The 19970-nt window shown below is 42.4% G+C and overlaps 1 protein-coding gene across 1 annotated transcript; it reads right to left on the reverse strand.

The window, feature by feature from the left end:
• Nucleotides 1-11137: 11137 nt before the first annotated feature.
• Nucleotides 11138-19183, reverse strand: FKBP14 (FKBP prolyl isomerase 14). Its single transcript, XM_009951226.2, has 4 exons — nt 18972-19183; nt 16967-17118; nt 14128-14255; nt 11138-12264 (listed from the first exon to the last, which is right to left on the reverse strand). Exons 1-4 carry the CDS (start codon nt 19166-19168, stop codon nt 12106-12108), a joined length of 636 nt encoding a protein of 211 aa, XP_009949528.2. The 5' UTR covers nt 19169-19183; the 3' UTR covers nt 11138-12105.
• Between the last annotated feature and the right edge of the window lie 787 nt (nt 19184-19970).

Raw genomic sequence — 19970 nt, forward strand, 5'->3', positions numbered from 1 at the left:
TCACACACCAGGTATGTCTAGAAAGCAAAGCAGGTAATTTAAAATGCGGCTTGTACCTCATCAACCATCAAACTGCCGGATGAGGAGTCCACCAGACCTGTCAAAGCTGAGGGGATAACCTCACAATGGGAGACTTCTCTGCTGGCCAGGTGCAAAGCATCACAGCAGGCTCCTGCCCCTGCAGCGGCTGAACCCCTGGGCACCTCTCAGCTCTTTGGGTGTGAAAGCACCAGAACCGCCAGGCCCAGAGCAAGACAGCACTGACCGTCCCTCTGAGGTGCTGTGTAGAGCACGGCATGCCTTGGTCATGGCACGCTGTTTGCTGAACCCACCCAAATGCAGCTGTCCTGTGTGCCTCTGCCCTAAGCATACCACCTGTGCCTCCATACAGAGGTGGTAATTGTTTCACTGCTAGGTGTAATCAGGCAGGTCCACGGCTACCCAGTTAAATGGCTCTGGTTTAGGAAAACAAACATGGCTTGCTGGTGTGAGGCAGCACCTTTACATTTCTATCTCTGTCTTCAAGGAGAAGAACTTTGCTGCACGCTCTGCCACTGCCTGCCCCAGACCAGACAGTGTGGAGAAGGGACAGCCAAGTACATTTGCTGGGAAGGTTAAAAAGAAAGCAGGGGAGGAGGTCAGAAAGGCAAGGATGAGCCAGTAGGCAGAACAAAAAGCATTAAACCCCAGGGCATTTCAGCTAAGAGCAGAAAGAAGCAAGTGTGTTAGGTTGGTGCAGCAGTGTGGAACCTGGGGAAGGCACAGCAAATACAGAAATCTATAAAAGAGCTTTGTGCCTAAGTCCAAGAGGTTTATTCACAGCTATTTCACAGGTTTTAATACTTTTTGCCAGCAGAACTAATTACCTGAAAGTACCATCAGCATGTCCTCTATAGCGCTGCACAACTTGGTGGTCAGAGTTGGGTTCCTCAGGGTATTTGCTCTTCTTCCTATTTCTCTTCAGGAGCCTAACTCCTTAACAGGGGCCAAGCCAGCCTAACATGTCTGCAGAATGAATTGCTACAAAAAGCTCAGGACTGATAGTCACTCCAAATTTAAGTTAGTACTATGTGTTATGCACTCCTACAAGGTAGGAATCAAGACACTTAAAAATCACACTAGATCAGTAGATCTAGTTTAGTAATCTGGCAAAAGAAAAAGAGAGCCAGACAGAATCTAGATATGGGGCCTTACATGAAAAGAAAGTTTAGAAAGAAAAATCCTGGAACTGTATGTGGCAAAAAGAATTTCCTCTCATCACCACAAGCAGCAGAAGGATCCATGGGTCTGCACATGTTCAGAAATTATGGATGCTGTTGCTATCAAACTTAATCGCATGCTGGATTGTAACTTCATTATATAACCAAAAGAGAAAATAATTTGCTGTTCCCAGTCTAATCTCAGTGAATGTGAAATATTGTGGGATCTGCACCTTTCAGGGGTTTATCAGTAACCTGAATAGGGCTAATTTAGAAGTCATTACTTAGGTGCAATCGTTTTGATTAAAAAGCAGGGCTAATCATTAGCGACATGGAGCCCTTCATACTCTTAAGATGTTCCATTATGTATTTTAAGCAAGGCCTTTGTTTTCCTCTGCTATCAGTTTGCTGTCATCAGAATTACATTCAATGTGTTTTGCAATAGAAAAAAAGGTTGGATACCTCTTGCTTAAAATATCTAACTGAAAGGTGACTTGAGTCACTGAAAAGCTGAGGAGTTTGTACCAACTTAATTGTAACAACTTCAGTTGAACATAACAACCCAAATTCCTTGCTTTGGAGTTACATCAAGGATAAACTGCGTCATAGGCAGCTTGCTTCTTAGAATCAGAAGATAGCCGATGAAAAGAGCAGGTGCAATTTAAAAGGGGGTTTAAATTATATCCTATAACACACCACTTATATTACCCATATTATGCTCACTTAGATGACTAAGTCTATTCTCAAATTAGACTGGAGATTATTATGGCTGAGTATAATCTACCTAAGAATTACTAGACTGTCTACAGAATGATTACATGCTGGCGACAGAAATCTTTGATGCTTCCTTTCTGTGTAAGCTGTCAGGAACTGCATAAAGCAGCAAGGATGAGTGGTTAGAGCATGGTCCTGGGAATCAAGAGAGCCTGGGGTGTATGTCATTCTGCCATAAGCTTTCTGCTTGGCTTTGGATAAATCTTGTAACCTCACAGCAATTAAATTACCTCATACATAAAATGGTGAGAGCATTTACTCACAGCTGCATCTTTGAAATCATAGAATGGAGATTGCTGCATAAACAGAAAATACAAAATTATAATAATTAGGACAAAGCCACAATGCTTATCTATTGATTATGTGTTCTTTGTCTTTAATAACAGCAGAATTTATGGATATTTTAAAAAATGTTTTTTTCTCCTGTAAGAGTTGAGTTTCCAATAGGATGCAACATCAAAGGAGGAGAGCAGGAAGGACACATCTTTAGAAAAGGGAATTTCAAAGAACTTTTGTTCCATGTTTTATCTGTGAAAGGAAGAGACCAAAAGGCAAACACAGCAACATACAGCTTAAGTTACAGTTTATTTTTGTTCTTCTTTAAACACCTCCCTAGTTGGAGATCAAAGCCTATTCAGCAGAACTAGTACCCAAAAATCCTCAAGACACTGCAGCACTAATCTTTGATTCATCATTTCCAAAATACTTTCCTCTGCAAGTTCAAGACAGCAGGCATACAACCGATGGAACTGGTTTTCTCAGCAAACAGCGTTTAGAAGGAAAGAAGTTGGCTTAATGCAGATGGTAAAAAACCCCCAAAAAACTAAGTGTTGGAATGAAATTTTAAAAAATGTACTATGATAGATTTTGGTGAAAGGGTAGCACAGTCAAGAAAACCCTTTTGTTGGTACTCATTTTTGTTGTCTCAAGCCACTGTCTTAGTCTTGTTCTCTCTGGTGGAGCACTGATTTAGAGTACCTAAAAGTCAGATTAACTGGGGTTGTACAGAACAAATGTACCCAGTTGCTGCTAAGTCAGAATTCTAAGCCTATACCCATAAAGACATCCCACTAAACTTAAATGATTGCTCTTACAGCAAGTTATAGGAACAAAAAAACCTTCTTGCATACAGAAGAGTTAATAACATTGAAAAAACCCTGCAAGACCCTGAGATAATAGGTACACCATAGGCCAGGAAATTCAACTGACGTCATAGAACAAATCTAAAGAGCAAAAAGTGTCAATGGTACTTGGGTGCTTTGGGGTTTTTATGTAGTCAGGAGACTGGAGCAGAGAGTTGAGAGCACCTCTCCCACACTAAAGGTAACTTTGCTCATAACAAAGGAAGAGGGTGGCAGGTGCAATATTCTGATGTGAAGTAAAGATGTCACCTGCTAGGCTCAGTGAATGTTCAAAAAGAAAAAGACAGGAGAAATCCTGGCTGCAGCCCCTTTATCCAATTATACCATTGAAGATTAATCTATGGAAATGGCTGCAGCTGGACATAAGGTGTCATTGTAGGCACAATGGCGGGCTTAGATGCTGTGCTGTTAGTCATGCACCACGGAAGGTGATTAATTTCTCCCTTGGGCAAGTGACAGAACACAACTGCTTAGCCTGTGTCACTGGAACAGGAGAGAGCATGCTACAAGGACTCTGGGCATGCTGCATCTAAAAACCTACCAGGCACAGCACTGAACCACACAGCTAAGCTGCTTCACAGCCCATTCAAAAAGGTTGCCACCTTCTGGAGTAATGATTTATCAAAAAAGCATCAGTCTCTTTGTTTTCATAAATTTTGTATTTTTCCTTGTTTCAGTTTACAGTAACCTGTGACAGCATACTTATTTTCTTAACTGTAAAAGGTACCACAAGATACATTTATTATTATTGTCTTATAAAGCCCATGAGCCTGGGGCCTTTTTAGTGCGTTAGAACAGCACCTGTAACAATGAGGCTAAAACACTTGGCAATAGCTTAAGACTCATAATGATAAAAAATAGAGCAGGTGGAAGAAGGAAATCTGTCATCCTGAGAAGATAAGCCAGTAACGACAAGAAAGCAGCAGAAAATACAGAGACAACAGCATTACTTTCTTACGCAATGATCCTGTTTTATTTTCATGTACGCTTCCATTGTTATGATGCTGCCTGTACAGAAATGCTTGTAGCAAACTGATGAACTGGAAGAGGTGTCTCACTTCCCTCTGCAAGAGATGTGCTATAGTAACTATGTGCTATATAGTTGCCCTTATTAAAATATTAAAATTCAAGCATAGTTTTTCTCAGCTTAGTGTTATTCATAAAATTGCAACAGCTTGAACGTCAATACATAAGACAAAACACAATTCTGGTGTTATGCAGGTGATACAGGCGTTCATGAAAGTGACTGCACACCTGAAGCAGCTGTATATATTATATTAGAGTGTCATGTCTGAATAATCTATGTGTAAATTGCTGCAAATTAAATCCTAGCACTTGGAGAAGATTGGGCAGTAATAGAAGGGACAGAAAATGCCACTACATGATTTATCAGCCATCTGGTGCAGTGCAAATAGCACTCGTTCAGGCGAGGTTATAGTCTTCTGATTAGTTACCACAGCAACAGGTCTGCTGAGTATGCTTAAAAAGTTATGCATGTGTCAGCAACCTTTTTTCTCCTCCCATACACATCATACACTATGGGCTGTGAGCAGTGGCATGTCCTTCCTAGGCTACAGATGTTTTTCCTGCAGCATTTTCCATTATTCTGCTTTTCAGGGGACTTAAAACTTGGGCAGTTTGGTGGGTTGTTTTTTTTTTTTCATATGGCTTTAAGGAGTCCTGACTCCAAAAAACCCCCTCAATGATTACATTTTCCTTATTTGTGGAAGTGGTAGATCACTGCAGGTGGAAAGGAACCTCTGATAACAGAAATACTTCAAACCAAAATAAAACAAAGAACACCTTTTGGCTCCTGTACTTCCAAAAGGATAGGAAAAAAGTATTTTTAAAAATGTCCACAAATATCTTTGTCATAAAAGAACCCACATTTACACAAATGGCCTTGTCCACAAGGTACAACTGGAAAATAGTAGTTAATAGATGGAAAAAATAACAAAGCTCAAACTGTATTGTACATTTCATGCTGGTTGCATGCTATTCACTACGTACATATTTTAATAAAGGAATGTCAACAATAAATTACCTAGATTTTAAACTGCCTTATACCAGCTGTGGCTATCAGCCAAGAAAAACTGGGTGGTACGGAGAGCTATTCCCTGTCTATTTTCTCTGCTATTTCCCCCAGTGCAAGGGCCCCTGGTGTTTTCTCCAAACCCGCCCTTAGCTTTACCCCCTGGCAGTGACGTGACAGCATGAGCCCGGGTGCAGCTCCAGTCTGTCCAGAGGCACCGACGCATCCCTGTGCTGCCCTCCCGCAGCTGCCCGCTCCAGAAGCAGGGTGTGAAGGTTCAAAGCCAGCAAAGGTCTGGCAGAGTGTATATTTGCTGTCCCAGAGCCCACCTCACCAGCCTGCCTTCACGCAGCCCCACCGCTGCATGAATGGCTGGCGGTGGCTGTTTCGACAGGGTGCCATGGTGAGCTGCGCTCGGCTCAGGTGAGCAGTAACAGCAGCTGGTGCCAAACGAATGGGAGCGTTGGCCATTTCTGCTCCAGACGTGCTCCCATGGCAGTTTCTGCTCATTTGCCAGCTGCAAGATGAGCGTGACGTGTCTGGGAGCTTTGCCTCAGACAGAGTTTTGCAGAGGCAGTGTGTTGAATTATTTCAGATTGCAATGTCCAGGTCACCGTGTTAAGCCTGGGTTTTAACTCAACTAATAATAGTGACAATAGCAATGAGGACATCATGGCACATAAGGGCTGAAATACTGGATGCAAATGTAAATTCTTACCTGCTGTTAAAAGGAAGGAACGTTGCCAGTCTTACCCAAGTATTGCAGTGTTGCCAAGAGTAAAATCCAGCAGGTCATAATTTTCTTTAAGCTATGATTAGTCTGTTAGCTATAGCCTTATAGATTCCATACCAAGAGAGAGTCACAGGGTCACCAAAAACATTTTGCATTTTGTCTATGGAATGAAAACCTGTTCTCTAAAGACATATCCCAGTGGATTAGCGAGACCAGAGCTAAGCTGTGCTCTTTACTCCCAGAGAAACAGCAGGCCAGGCACACAAAAGAAACAGGTATTACCTAGTTCACTATTCAGGGAAAGAGGTGGAAGAGGAAACATCAACTGCCTAAAAGAAATTTCAACAGCAATAAATGTAAGAGGACAGGATTGATTTAATGCTTTCAGTCTGACTCCCAGATGAGGAATCAATTATCCTGCGTCATTTAATCTCCTTAAGCAGGTCACGACACAAACTAGAAATTAGAAGCATTCCATCTAATATGAAGAGCAGCTCTTAATGGTAGTTAGGATCAGCCTCGGGTTTTTTAGAGGAAAACATAACTGGGACTTGGGAGCTCTGAAGAGTTGACTCCACTAGATTTCCACAGTCAGATCCTAAAAGTGCATTTGCCCATTGTTTACCTAATGGAGATGCAGAGCAGTTATAAGAAAACAAACAAAAACAAACCAAAACCAAAACCCCCTATTCCTGTGGACAAACTCCAGCCCTCCATCACAAACACAGCCTTCAGAAACCTTTGACAAAATTACTTACCTGACATGTTTCAAACTATCCTTTATCTTCATAACAAATTTCTGAGCTAAACCAAGCTCTTACTTTTTTTACATCATTCAAGAGAAGAGAAATACCACACTGCTGCTAACTAGGTGCAACCCCTAGCTAAACCAGCCCACTTTTAGAACAGAAACTCCTAGAAGGAAGAAATGTGATGCAGGAGGAGGCTCCCTCTGAATCCCCTTCAGGCTGGGAGAGCTGATAATGAAGGCCCTTGTCCCTGTATATAGATGTGTAGCTTCCGACTGAGCTTCTCAATTACATTTCTTGTGTGAAACTGTTGACATAATCAAGCACAAGCATGGAAACAGAAGCAGGATAGCTAAAGAAAGATCCTTATTTTGTCAGAGAGTTGTTTTCCCTACGTACCAGGAGAAAACTAGGGCACAGAATGTAAGCATTACGATTAACTTTCAAGAGAGGCTAAAATTATCCAGGATTATACAAATACAAGCAGTTTTTGTTTGTGTTGAAGACAAATGATGTGTTTTGGGGTGGTGGGTTTTCTTTGTGAGGTTTTTTTTTCGTTTGTTTTGCAAAAGCTCTATGATGAGGCCAATGTGTTTTCAAGATGCAAACTCAACATTACCTATTCCGAATATTCTTTAGTGGACTTTGGAAGGGTGAATTTAAACTTTGTTGTCAGACTAAAAATCAATACAGAAACTGGCTGAAGCAGTGATTTATACCCCAAGTCAGATCAGGAACCAGCCTTGTTATTTGCAGAACCTACATCAGTGGCTGCCAGTGTTCTTCCTTCCAAGAGATGCCAAAGAATCTAGAGAACAAGATCTTTTGCATTTCTCACATCGCTATGTGTACTTCACTCTCTCTCACCTAGCTCTGCTTCTTTTCCCAGAATGCCCTAAAGCAATGACCTCTCACCATCCTGCTGATACTCCTCTGCCATCTGAAAGTGGGATTTCTGGATCAAGGGACAGACCACCTTGTATCTAACGGCAGAAGTGATGGGGTGTGAGGATGTCCTGGTTTGGGTTAAACCAGAACTAATTCTGTTTTAGTGCTTTAACTTTTCAGTTAAGTCTCCTCTAACTAACGGCACTTTCTGAAACAGCAGCATGTTTTCCCACACGGCTTCCAGCAGTGATAACCCCTGATGTTTATAGTTTGTACCAAGGAATGGGATGCAGAGAGGCCCTTGCTTATACTTGTTCTTACAGTGACCAAGGTCACTGCTAAATCTTGTGCTCCATGTTGGGGTGCCGGGAGTGAAAAGGGTCGCAAGCACGTAAAAGGTCGCACCTGCAGGGAGGAGCAAACTGGACAGGTGACCCAAACCTGACCCACAGAGTGTTCCATCCCATACACGTCACATTCAGTATAAAGCTACGAGATCACGAGGGTCTCTCTCTCTTCTTCGATGGCCAACACCTGAGGAGGACTCTGTCTGTTCTTCTGCCGTCAATCCCGATCCATGCATCCCCGAATCCAGTGCCTGAGTCCAGCTCCTGCATCCCGTCCCTGTCTGCTGCTGAGTCCAGCCAGGGACTGCCCCAGCACCAGCCCTGCAGCGTGGTGGTGACGTATCCTCATCAGGGTCAGAGGAGTTGGGTTCGGTATTGGTTTCGTATATATTTGTAGATGTTATTGTTTCATTATTCCCTTATTCTTATCTTTTCTTTTATTGTTATTATTTCATTAAAGCTGTTTTAGTTTTCTTTTCCAAACCATAAAGTCTCTCTCCCTTGTTCTCTCTCCTTTTCCCTTTTGGGAGGGGAGAGGGGTTAATAGAGAGAGTCTGTCATTTGTTAGTAGCCGGCACTGCCTCAAACCATGACAGAGGAGCACGTATGACAAAGTTGTAATTTAAAGACTGACCTGGTACCACCTATTTTTACACTGAATTACTCAGGAAACATGCTATGGATCATTTTTGTCCTAAACATCATGAAGATGACACCATGGAAGCAGTTTGTTCAGTATGCACTTAACACTGCAATTTTATGACACTGTCACATATAGTACTCACCAGAACACCTCTATACTGGGCACATTGCTGTCAGCACAAGGACATAAGGTACTAAAAAGCAAAGATTTAAGACCTCATAAAGTGATTCCATTTTCAACACTGTTTGCCTTGTCAGTTGATATCAAGGAAGAAAGCTTTAAAAAAACATTTCAGACTATAAGCACCATTCCTGAAGCTTTGCCAAAAGCTTTCTTGTGTCATTGCATTACATATCAAGAATTTTCAAATAAAATGAGCTCCGAAGGCTGCTTCTGTACCTACAGAAGGCATCAACTCCCACTGTAATTGCTAGGTAGTGGCTATGAATGACAGGCTGCAGTTCTAAAAACCATCAGTACATATTTTCCTATATAACCACAAAACAACAAGGCGGCTATAAGCTGCAGGAAGAGAGTGCTCTGTTTGGAGCCCTCTCCACTTTTTCAAGTGCTGCGTTTTATAGACACACAGCAAGGGTTTGTTTCTTCGGGGGAAATACTCCTTGCACTTCACACACAAGCCAGCCAAAATGTTGCTGAGTGCCACTGAAGTTCCAATATTCCTCCTCCCCTCGGGGGACAGGCAGCTGCCTGCCTCTGCTATCCTGCAGGTAGCTAGCTGGCTCCTGCTGGCACTGCAGCAGTACACTCTGGGGATTAACAAGACCCAACTGAGGTTAGGCAGTGCTATTTCTACCTAAGAAATCCCTCCATCTTCATAGAAGGACTTTAACGATACCAAACAGTAATAAAGTTGAAGTGGCTTTCCAAATCTGCTGCTGATTCTGCACTTTTGAAATTTTTTTTTCGGTTCAATTTCAGAAATTTAACAGAGCTATCAAGAAAAGCATTAAGAACAAAAACCATCCACTCATCTGGCATAAACCTACACACAACACCAAATAAAGCATCCTGGTCCTAAAGCTTTAGTACTCTGCTGGCATTAACAAATTAACTACATGCTCACTGAAAGTTATTTTTATGAAATGCTTTAAAAATCCAAGCAGAAGATAATGCATACGTACATTTCACAGCATTCGCTGACTCCAAACTCCTATTTATTTCAAAGGAAACACCAGCTGGCCCTTACTGAAGGCACAAACTGGCACCCCATTATTTAAGCTTAACTTTTTATGTATTTGGTCAGTAATCTCAGCTAAGTTTTATTTCATGCTTTTGTGCTTTGATTCCCCAGCCAGATGTTCAGAGAACATGCTAAACACTGCAAGCAATCATCTAAAACGCTGACAGACCCAATCCAAGTCTCAGTTCTGCTCTTCCCAGCAGCACACACACAGTATTTCCCCTTTGGTTGGTTTGGTACCTCCCAGTTCCCACATCTTGGGCAAGATTGTCTTAAGGGTCAACTTCATACCCTATTACATTAGGCTATGCCAATTGCCTAGGCTCCCCATGTATTCAACAGAGAAAGACGGGAAACTATTCGATAAGGCATCTCTCCCAATCCAACATGAACAATATACATGTGATGAGTTCTCCCCAGGTGCCTAGCGCTCTGGTGACTGTAGGGGAAATGAAGACAGCCAGCACAGAACATGCAAGCAAGCTAGGAGACCTGAAGTCGGGCAAGCTTAATTGTCTTGAGTCATGAGGACAAAAAAAAAAAAAAAAAAAAAAAAAAAAAAAATCAATATGCAAAATCAGGACTGCTAAGAAGAGCTAAAATAGGTAATGATCATTCATTTTTTCCTTATAATACAATACTCAGGACAGGCAACAAGCCTAAAACCAAATGGAAATATTTTCCTATACTGTTTGACTGTGAAACTCTCTGCCATAGAATATTATGGAATCAAAAGTATAAATGGGTTTAAGGAAACTAGATGGTAAAAAGACCTAAAGGTTACCGAAAACAAAATTATGTGGCCACAATTCCATATCACATAGGCCATCAGCCACAAAAGGCCAGATGCTGAAAGAGAAAAAAAAATACCCACACCACCACAAAAACAAAACACTTTCACTTACATTTTTCCCCCTCAAAACAGTCGCTATTGACAGCAATCTGTAATGTCCGTATGCAGTTGAACTCTGCTTAATAAAGTAGTCTTTAATACTTACTTGGAACACTAGGTGGCAGAGAAAACATCTAACTCATCTACAGCATTCAGAACTTGACTGTAAACTCTCACTTGGCAATAGTTAAGGATTAGTATAATGCAGCAATCTCGATTTCATAACTGCATTTGCTTTGTGTGCCTACATAGCCTCAGGCAACATTTTTCAAGTAAAATACTGTGTTCAGAGACCCATGTTAGCCGTGCCAGAATACAGCCAGATTCCTTCCCTGAGATACCTTGCCCTCTCATTTAAGAAACCATTGACAATTGCAAAATATTTCTTCTTCTCCAGAAACAGTTCAAACAAGCACAAAATGGAGTTTAAATCCTCATGGTCTCCACCTCTGTAAAGACACAGCACCGTAACATTTACCTCATGCCTCTTTTTCTAAAAAGTAATTTTATTATTTAAAATTCACATCACTTGTGTGCTACTTGTGAAAATACTGCAAAGGGGCAACAATGAAACAAGTTCTGCAACTCAGGCAGTTGCAAATCAGGCAAGCCAATGCAAATGGTTCTTCAGGCCATACTGATGGTCCTGTCAGCATGCTCTTCTTCTGCAAATGGGAAAAACTTATAACATTTTGCTTGAGATCTCCCTCAAAACTTGAGAGGAGAAAGGTATGATCTTTCTTCATGAATGCAAGCTCCAAGTTTCAAAGCAAATGTGTGTGTATATGTAAAGGACACCACCTCTGTGCTACAGCATAACTTGCTATTTTCCAAATTACAGACATTTCCTAGAAGGTTGCTGACATTAAAAGTGGAAGTCTGACATTTAACTCCTACTTTGCTCACATAAATTAAAGAAAAATCCAATTATTAGCATGGTTGGTAACACTGTCCCTTTAGGAGAACAAATCGGCACAGGATAGTCATTCAGCTTTGTATCAGTTTCTCAGCTGTATAGAGATGCTGATGCCTTCTAGTACATCTTTTAAAAATCTGCAGGAAAAAAAAAGCAACATCACTGCTTAAAAAGCAGTGTGCTGACACACAAGAAGGAAGGTCAAGTAATTAAGCCACAGAAATTATACATAAAGGAGTCACCAAAATTGATCTTAACACACAAACAAATCACTGAAAGGCACTGAACTGGATTTTGATTTCCACAGTGTTTGATAACTGGAAAGCTTGTTTCATTTCTGAAAAATAAGTTAATACAAGGTTTAAAACCACTGATGTGCAAGTCTTTGCTGCATAAAAAGAGGTACATTTTCATACTTTAAAATCATTTAAAAACATTTGTACATAATGCACAGAAGTTCTTTTATATAAACAAAGTGTTTCTTTGCCAATAGCACCTGTCAACTCCAAAACATAGAATTAAGACAAGAGAACCATACAGTCTAAGTCACTGCTGTTTGTGTCAAAAAAATTATGCCACCTCTTTTCTACAGCTCATCATGCTTGTACGTAAATTCCCTTGCAGATATAAACCCATCACTGTCTTCATCTTCTTTATCAAATATGTCTTCAACCAAAGCATCATGCTGAGTGTCATTTACCACTGCTCCATGCTTTTCAAATTCTTTCTTCAAGTAAATTTTCACCTATTAGACAAGAGGTAAGAGTTAATGTTTTTAGGCTTATGAAAAAAATTGACTACTGCAGCATAAGAGAGGGCCACTATGTTCAGGAGGTTAGTATTCGACAATAGATACCTTCCGTCCTATGCCACTGCCAGAGTAATACTTGTCTGACAGATTCTGCAGTCCCGTTCAGTGATGGAAGACTCTTCAGTAATACAAGCGACAGTAAAACTACCACATCAGTTGCCATACCTTTATGGTATCTCACTGAAAAATGAGCCAGGCAAACCTGTCATCTGATGTCTACTCAGTGAAGTATAAATAGCTAGGCAGAAGTTACTAGCTACCATTAGGTCAGAGACCCAAACAGCTGTTTCACATCCTAGCACTTTGACGAACCAGGAGATTTAAACAGCCACCCCAAACATATACAAAAATCTGTCCACAATATCAGTGTTTGCTGCTTTAATGGGATTTATTATCTAATAAAGATTTATTTCTAGACACCTCAAAATTCTGAAGGACAAAAATTCAAGGTAGCTTTTAACCAGACTAGTGGAACACTTAGTTACTAATGGTGAGCCATGTTTTTAACAACATCAGATTATTTTTACTGAGTTTAAGGTTTAACTATTGAGATCTCAAGTGTTCTAAACTGCAGAGCCTTCTACAAGAATACCAATACAAACATACCCACCTGATATACCTGTTAAACAGATACCACTTGTGTAACAAGAACTGTAACAATGGACTGTTAACAGCAAGATACATGGGTCATGTTTCAGGTCTGTTTTAGTCAATTCACATTCTGGTATTTGTTAGGGTCATTGCTTACATTTCTAACACACAGACATTGGACACAATAATACTGCCTGTCTGATGGACAATACATTAGTCTTTTGGGTCTTGCAAACTGTACCAGCCCCAAATCAAACAAACCTCAGTGGTTTATCCTAACTTCTCATGGATGACTTTTGCACATTGGAAGAGCAGAAGACTGAAAATCACAGGCAAAAAGAAGGTGAACAATGCTCTGAATACATGCCCTTCAGACATTGAACGCTATGAAACAGGACTGCCCTACAGCAGGAGTTTCCAATTCCAGTTTATTAGTAAATCAGCAACTAACTCCAAAAAGCCCCAAAGTCTGTTTTTATTTCTAAGATGTTTTACTTCATCCATGTTTCCTATAAGCATGGGGCACACATGGGTCACATGTCTATGCCTCAGTTTACTGAGGCTGCTTTGGAACCCCCAGTCCAGCAGTTCTGCTGGGATCCAAGGCTCAGCATGGTGCAGCACAGATGTGCATCCTAGGCTTAGTTTTACTTGAGAAAAAAAAAAAATCTATTTTTAAGGTACGAGAAAGTATGTGAGCTGAAGCCACGCAAGAAGTGCAAAGCACAGACAGAAGCTTAATTGTTGAGCCAGGAATAGTAGTAGTTCAAGGGGATTTGGCAGGAAAGATATCAATAAAAAAAGGCATAAATCAAAGGCAAAAAAAAGCAGAGAATTGGAAGGCAGCAATATTGAAAGTCATCTCCATGGGAAAAACAAGAGACTCACCCTTCCCCACGTAACTAATAACAACCTGGCCAGCAAAGACTTTTTGGGTGTCTTACCATTACTGATGAGCATATCAGTTCAGCAATTATGCTAACAACTCATTAGTCCTAGTTACCTGTACTGTGCATGGCCCAATAAATAATTGCCTTAAGCACTTTAAATAGCATGTACTCTGCTTGCAGAGTTGCTCTGGGCACAGCAGTAGCTAAAATCTAACTTGTGTTTAGATACTTCCCTAACTGGATCAAGCTAAGCTTATCTTTCCCTTTCCACTATCCCACCCTGTTTGCTCGCAAGAAGGGTAATGCACTCACTCACCTCTTGCTTGGACAGTTTCCAGTCATCGTTAAGATCCATCTCTTGGAATGACTCATGAGACCTTGGTCCATTCCTAATTTCTAGAAGGTCAATGTTGAAAATCAGTGTGCTCTCAGGTGGAATTTTTCCTGCCCAAAATGGTAAACATGGAGAAAAGTTAAAAACAACCACATAATCAGTGCCATGCAAAAGCTGAATGTGTCAGAGCAACATTCCAGTAATGCTACTACTTTCAAAGCATCCTGCAATTGGAACTAAGAAGGATAAGTATCTGTAACAGTGATAACTGTAACTATTTCAGACTGTAGCCTGGACCCTGCACTACCCTTACAGCATATATGCTACTTTAGATGCAACGAGTTTTGTTGGAGACCAGTACATGTTGATGTGAGCTCACATTCAGCATCAGCAAACATCATCACAGATTTTCAGACAATGTTCTTGAATCTTTTTTTTCATGGCCAGAGCCAGATAAAGTGGAAAATGGTGAAGGAGACTGTACAGCCAGCCACTACCATAACATACAGCCTAGACTGATAGATAGGGTTGCAAGAAGGGAGAGTTTAGTCCTCCTGATACAGCATAACCCTTTCAGTCTCCAAACTCCTATCCACTGCCATGTGACACCTTGTACCTGCTGTTCTGCCACCAGAAAAATGCTTCTTGCAGAGAAAGCAATGCTGTCAGCATCCCGTAGCTGTCTCTGGACTGACACACAAAACACTGAGCTGTTTCCAAACACAAAGCAGAAACTAAGTTTATAAACCTGCTCAAAAGACATGTGCTGGCATCATGCCATTTTTGATGCAGGTGAACAGACTGATAATTTCCTAACAGCACCAAAGGCCACCCACCCCATGCCAGCACACCTCAAGGATTTCAGTTTATCAGGCATTGGCTTTTACAGTGATGTGATATGCCCTCATGCTGATGGCTGAAGCTACTGTCAAAGAACCTTTTGGCACACCACTTTGCTCCTTATATAGGGAGAGGCTGAATAGGACCAACTATATTTCTATATTGGATAGCAGCATCCCTCAAAAACCACATTCCTGTGCCTTGAGAAGACAGGCAAAAACCTAATCCACATCTACTATTTTGGAGCTATACTGTTAAATACATCATGAGCTGCAGCAAACAGAGTGCTTGTAAATTTCTGGGATGAATAAACATGCAGAGGCTTCTGGAAATACAGGGCACAGTGGCCTGCTTAGAGTTTGGAACCCAAGTATTTTTTTCTGAGCATTACAGAAAAAGGCATCTGACTCATCATTGAACTCAGACAGCAAGCAAGGTGGGAGGCTAGTGAAATTATATGCATTCAAAGGAAAGCATGAAGAAAAAGGAATAATTCTGTCTTTAAGGGCATCATTTCAAAATAGCAACATAATTATGTTCAAATACTTCAAAGTTTTCCTAAAGCAAGTAATTTCTTACAGTAGCTAGCAGTGTTTACTTGTTCAACCTTCTTGCACTAAACACAGAGGTGAGGCTTGCAATTCTTTGAAGAACAACTGTAGTACTTTACATATTAATCAAGGCAATGAGGCCTGTGATGACTATGTGAGCATTGCAGCATTTAGTATCTATTTGTGGAAAAAATTTACAGTTTACAGTTAGACTGCATACAGTCTAACCACCACAAGTTTCCTGATCTCTACTAGAGACATGATTACTCCCAATACTATCTCTTGAATCCCAAACGAAAGCTTCTAGAAAAGTGTTTTAAAAGGATACTTTCAAGAGAGGAGGGTAGAGATGCTGTATGGATGGAGTACCACTTAGCATGGGGTAACACAGAGTACTTAGCCTATGTTCAGCCCTACTCACCAGAAGATAGATGCATGCAAACACTCCTTCTCCTCATTCCTAAAGCAGTCTCAGATTAATGGGTGAGGACAGTAGCAGGAAGGATTATATGTTCCAAGATATTTAACCTTCCTGCTTTGAAGCCTTGCATTACCTTAGGTCATTTGTGATAACTGTTGTCATGACAAAATATTCCTAATAATTGCTCTGAAAAAGTTAACTAAAACCCCATAAAGCAGGAAAAAAATTAACCTTCCTGCATCATTTAAGCTGTCACTCATTTATCTGCAAATTCCAGATCTGGCCCTCCAATTAAAACAGGAATCTGGAAATGTTTGAAGAAAAACACTCAAACATCATCATCAGTAGACAGGCTGAGAAAACCCTACAAACAGTGGTCTTCGATACAGTTCCAGTAGATGCTAATATGACTGCCCAGGTATCTGCATAACTTACTGTGGGTAACTGGGACCACTGCCCAAACCGAAAACAGCTACAAGAGGGAAAGAATTAAGTGTCCCTGCAGGGAGAAATAAACAGTGACTTTTCACTGTATCAGCTAAGAACTGGTTGGGCAGCAGTACAGGGAGTTTCTTAGGGTTCTAAAAGAAACCTGCAAGCAAGAATGAGGCTCGCACATGCACATTCATGAAACATTATTACAAACACAGATGCAACAGCTGAAGAGCCAACTGTTACCTGAGCAACCACTTTCAGCTTGACTGTGAAAGAAGTGGGGGGAGCCCAGCAGGGTACTGTTGAGCCCAGCACTGACAGAAAAGGCAGTCAGAACATACAATACAGCAACTACTATCAACTCCTGTTTTTTTTTTTTCCTGCATCCACCACATAAGCCCTTCAAGGTTATTTCTGCAGAAAACAAATTTGAGAGAAAGAGCACCCGACTCCAGCAATTTTTCTTATTTAATGGAATCACCCTGGGAAGCTTGCTAATCTCTTAGGCCAAGAATAACAGTAAAATACAGAGATTAAAAACAATTAAAGTAAGGGAAGGACTTAGGTGTTTTACCTTTCCCTTCTTTTCCATAAGCAAGGGCTGGTGGAATAGTTAGCTTCCGCTTCTCTCCCACACACATGTCCTTCAAACCTTTGTCCCAGCCTTTGATAGCTTCCCTTATGCCAAGTGTAAACCACATAGGTTGACCATTGTTATGTTTGTGACTGGAAAAGAATGGAATAAAACACTTAGTCTTTAGATAGCAAGTTCCATAACAGACACATGGAATATCCTCACAGCATAATATATCACAGCCCACAGGTATATAATTAAAAACACAGCAGCATCTGGCACCTTGGCATTTCTTAAATGAAAGACCTAGACTTTAAGTCTTCAAAACTTACTCCTTGCATGACAAGGGTCCTTAAGAAGCGGAGAAAAATAAAACAACATCTCCATGGTGTGTTTATGACAACACTGAGCAACCTGGATCCCCACCTTCATTTCCCTGATCACTTATTTCCACTTTTGAAACTAATCAGACTAGAAAGGCATCTCTACTTAAATCTACATTCAAGGCCATGTATATTCTTTGGTAAATTGCAAATCAAAGACCAGCTTGGTCACGATTACAATACACCTTCTAACATGCTTAGAAGTGTCAGCCACATCTCTTCCAAAAAACCCATGAGGAAAAAAAACCCCAACAACTACACAGCAGGTAGTCTAGAAAAACAGAAATAAACGCATGCAAAGCATTCAAGTTTAAAATAGGGAGACAAGTCCCCTTTCCAATTTAACCAGGTGGTACCCCAGGACTACTTTCACTCTACTGACAGACACAAAATTTTAAAAGTTCTATTTACTAGTCATGCAGGAAAGGTGCTTAATAAGAAAACAGAGCACTTACAGAAGTTAGTCAGCAGCAAAAACTTAAGAGTGTCACTAGAACTCCTTTTAGAGAGGCAGGTTAACTACAAGAGAAAATTAGTGAGATTTTAGTTTAAATCGTCTACAAGAGCACAAACATGCAAAACACTGTCTTACGTATTTATTTATTTTTAAAAAATATATTCCACAACAGTTGACTTCAGACATAGCCTACAGATACTTGAGCATTTGCTGTCTCCCACTATTAACACTTCCTTGATGTTTTACAGGAAAGGCAACATTATCAAGTCGTTGAAGGCTTTTAACAGACTCCCTCGAATTTCTGGCTCTTCCTCCTGCTTGCATTGCTGTGGCTCTGGTATGTGGATTTGTCTGGTCGGGGGCAGGTGAAGAATATGTCGTTTCAGTACTGAAAAGCTGTCATTGTACTGCCAGTAGTGGGAGGACATACGTAACTTTAAAAAAAAAAAAAATTAGAGGCAGACTTCTCCCCTAGAAGTTTGCTTTAGAAACCAGACAAATTCTTGCATAGCAGAAGACTTAGTAAACCGCTGAAACGATATACAAGAACCTGTGTGCAAGTTGCAGAAGAGGTTGCATAACATCCCCATTTTTAACAAATGCCACATGATTACTTTCTAACAGACAAACCAGAAAACAAAAGGTAAATAAGATTTATTTCATAGCCTCGATTTGGGAAAGGAAATAAGCTTTACTGTTGGTGTTCATCTTAAACAGCATTGTGAGTCAGTGCTTCCTAAAGTGTCGAAGTATAAAGGCAAACCAAACTTCCTGAAAACGGGTGGCACCAGAAAGGGTCTCACTGACAAGTTTGTGCAGCATTATTTAAGCTCATTTAGTGCAATAACAAATAAAGCCTAGGGCATGCTATGAACATGCATGCATTACTTTTGGTTTCTTGCGCACAGATAAATGCAAGTTTTGGGAGAGAGGAGTAACTGTAAAAATAAAATTAAAAAACCACCCGCCCTCAACAAAACGCTCCTCACAGAACTATTTCGCAGATGGATTGCGGGCCACTATGAGGGGCACAGATTCAGGAAAGCACTGCCAGAAGAGATCACCTACATTAACACGCATATAAAGATATATACAGAGAGAGACAGATGTGTGTATTTCCCGGCGCAGGCTCACCCACCAGTCCGCTCGAAGGCGAGCCACTTACGTAGAGTGAAACATGGAGCCATCCCTCTCTAAGTAGCCCTCGTAGTGAACCAGCATCATGTCCCCCCACTTAGTTCTCCTGTGGCAGAGGAACGGCTTCTGCAGCACCTCCACCTTCACGTCAGCCGCGGGGATCAGCGCCGCGGCCGCGCAGCCCAGCGCCGCGCCCAGGAGGACGGCCCGCAGCGCCGCCGCCATCGCCGCCCCGCAGTCAGGGCCCCGCGGCGCCCACCTCACCGCCGCCGGGCCGCCATCCCGCAGCCCTCGCTGACGAGCCTAGCGGCGCGGCTCCCCGCGGCAGCGGCCACGCCAGGGCCCGGTGCGCGGCCCGGCTCGCCCAGCAGACGTGGCAACTGCCCTTACGGTTAGCAGCCCCCGGCTTCTGACGGCCCGCGACCGGGGGCGCGCCGTCTGATTGGCTCGCCTCAAAGCGAGCCCAGAAGAAGCAGCGACCCATTGGGGTACGCCCCTGTCCGTCCCTCAGCTTGTCCAATCGACAGCAGAGATCCGTGGGAGGGGCGCGGAGTAAAGGAGGTGGGCGGGCCTCGGCGCTCCAGGAAGCGGACGTTAGCGAGCTGGGGAGCCCCGCGGAGCGCTCACACAATAGAGCCGGCTCTTGCCGGCGGCCGATTGGGCGGTGCTCTCACCGAAGGCGCGTTTCGATTGGCTGCGGAAGGCCACCTGCTTTGGGCGTTCTGCGCCTGCCCCCACCTCCTGACTTCTGTCTATCACGTGGGTTGCGATTCCTAGAACCGTTTGCGCTTCCGTAGCGCTGCGGAGTCGTTCTTTGGGTGCGCGGCAGCGGCGCGTTCTGCGCTAGGAGCGTGGCGGCAGTGGGCAGGCTCGGCGGTGGGGGCCGGGCTGGGCCGGGCGGGCGGCGCCCCGCGATGGCCCTGGGTGCCGGCGGCGCGGCGGGACGCGGAGGGCGGCGGCGGCGGCGGCGGGCGGCGTGACTCCGCCGGGGGGCGGCCGCGCTGCATGGGGGCGGGGGCCGGCCGCC

This window comes from Leptosomus discolor, chromosome 7 (assembly GCF_034619465.1).
Source record: "Leptosomus discolor isolate bLepDis1 chromosome 7, bLepDis1.hap2, whole genome shotgun sequence".
In the NCBI taxonomy this organism is placed as follows: Eukaryota; Metazoa; Chordata; class Aves; order Leptosomiformes; family Leptosomidae; genus Leptosomus; species Leptosomus discolor.

Excerpts from the sequence above, each read along its gene's own strand:
- FKBP14 (XM_009951226.2), bottom strand. The coding sequence starts at position 19,168 with ATGGCGGCGGCGCTGCGGGCCGTCCTCCTGGGCGCGGCGCTGGGCTGC. Across the intron at positions 14,256-16,966 it reads TTATGGAAAAGAAGGGAAAG|GAAAAATTCCACCTGAGAGC; the intron begins GTAAAACACCTA and ends CATTTTGGGCAG. Across the intron at positions 12,265-14,127 it reads GGAAACTGTCCAAGCAAGAG|GTGAAAATTTACTTGAAGAA; the intron begins GTGAGTGAGTGC and ends CTTGTCTAATAG.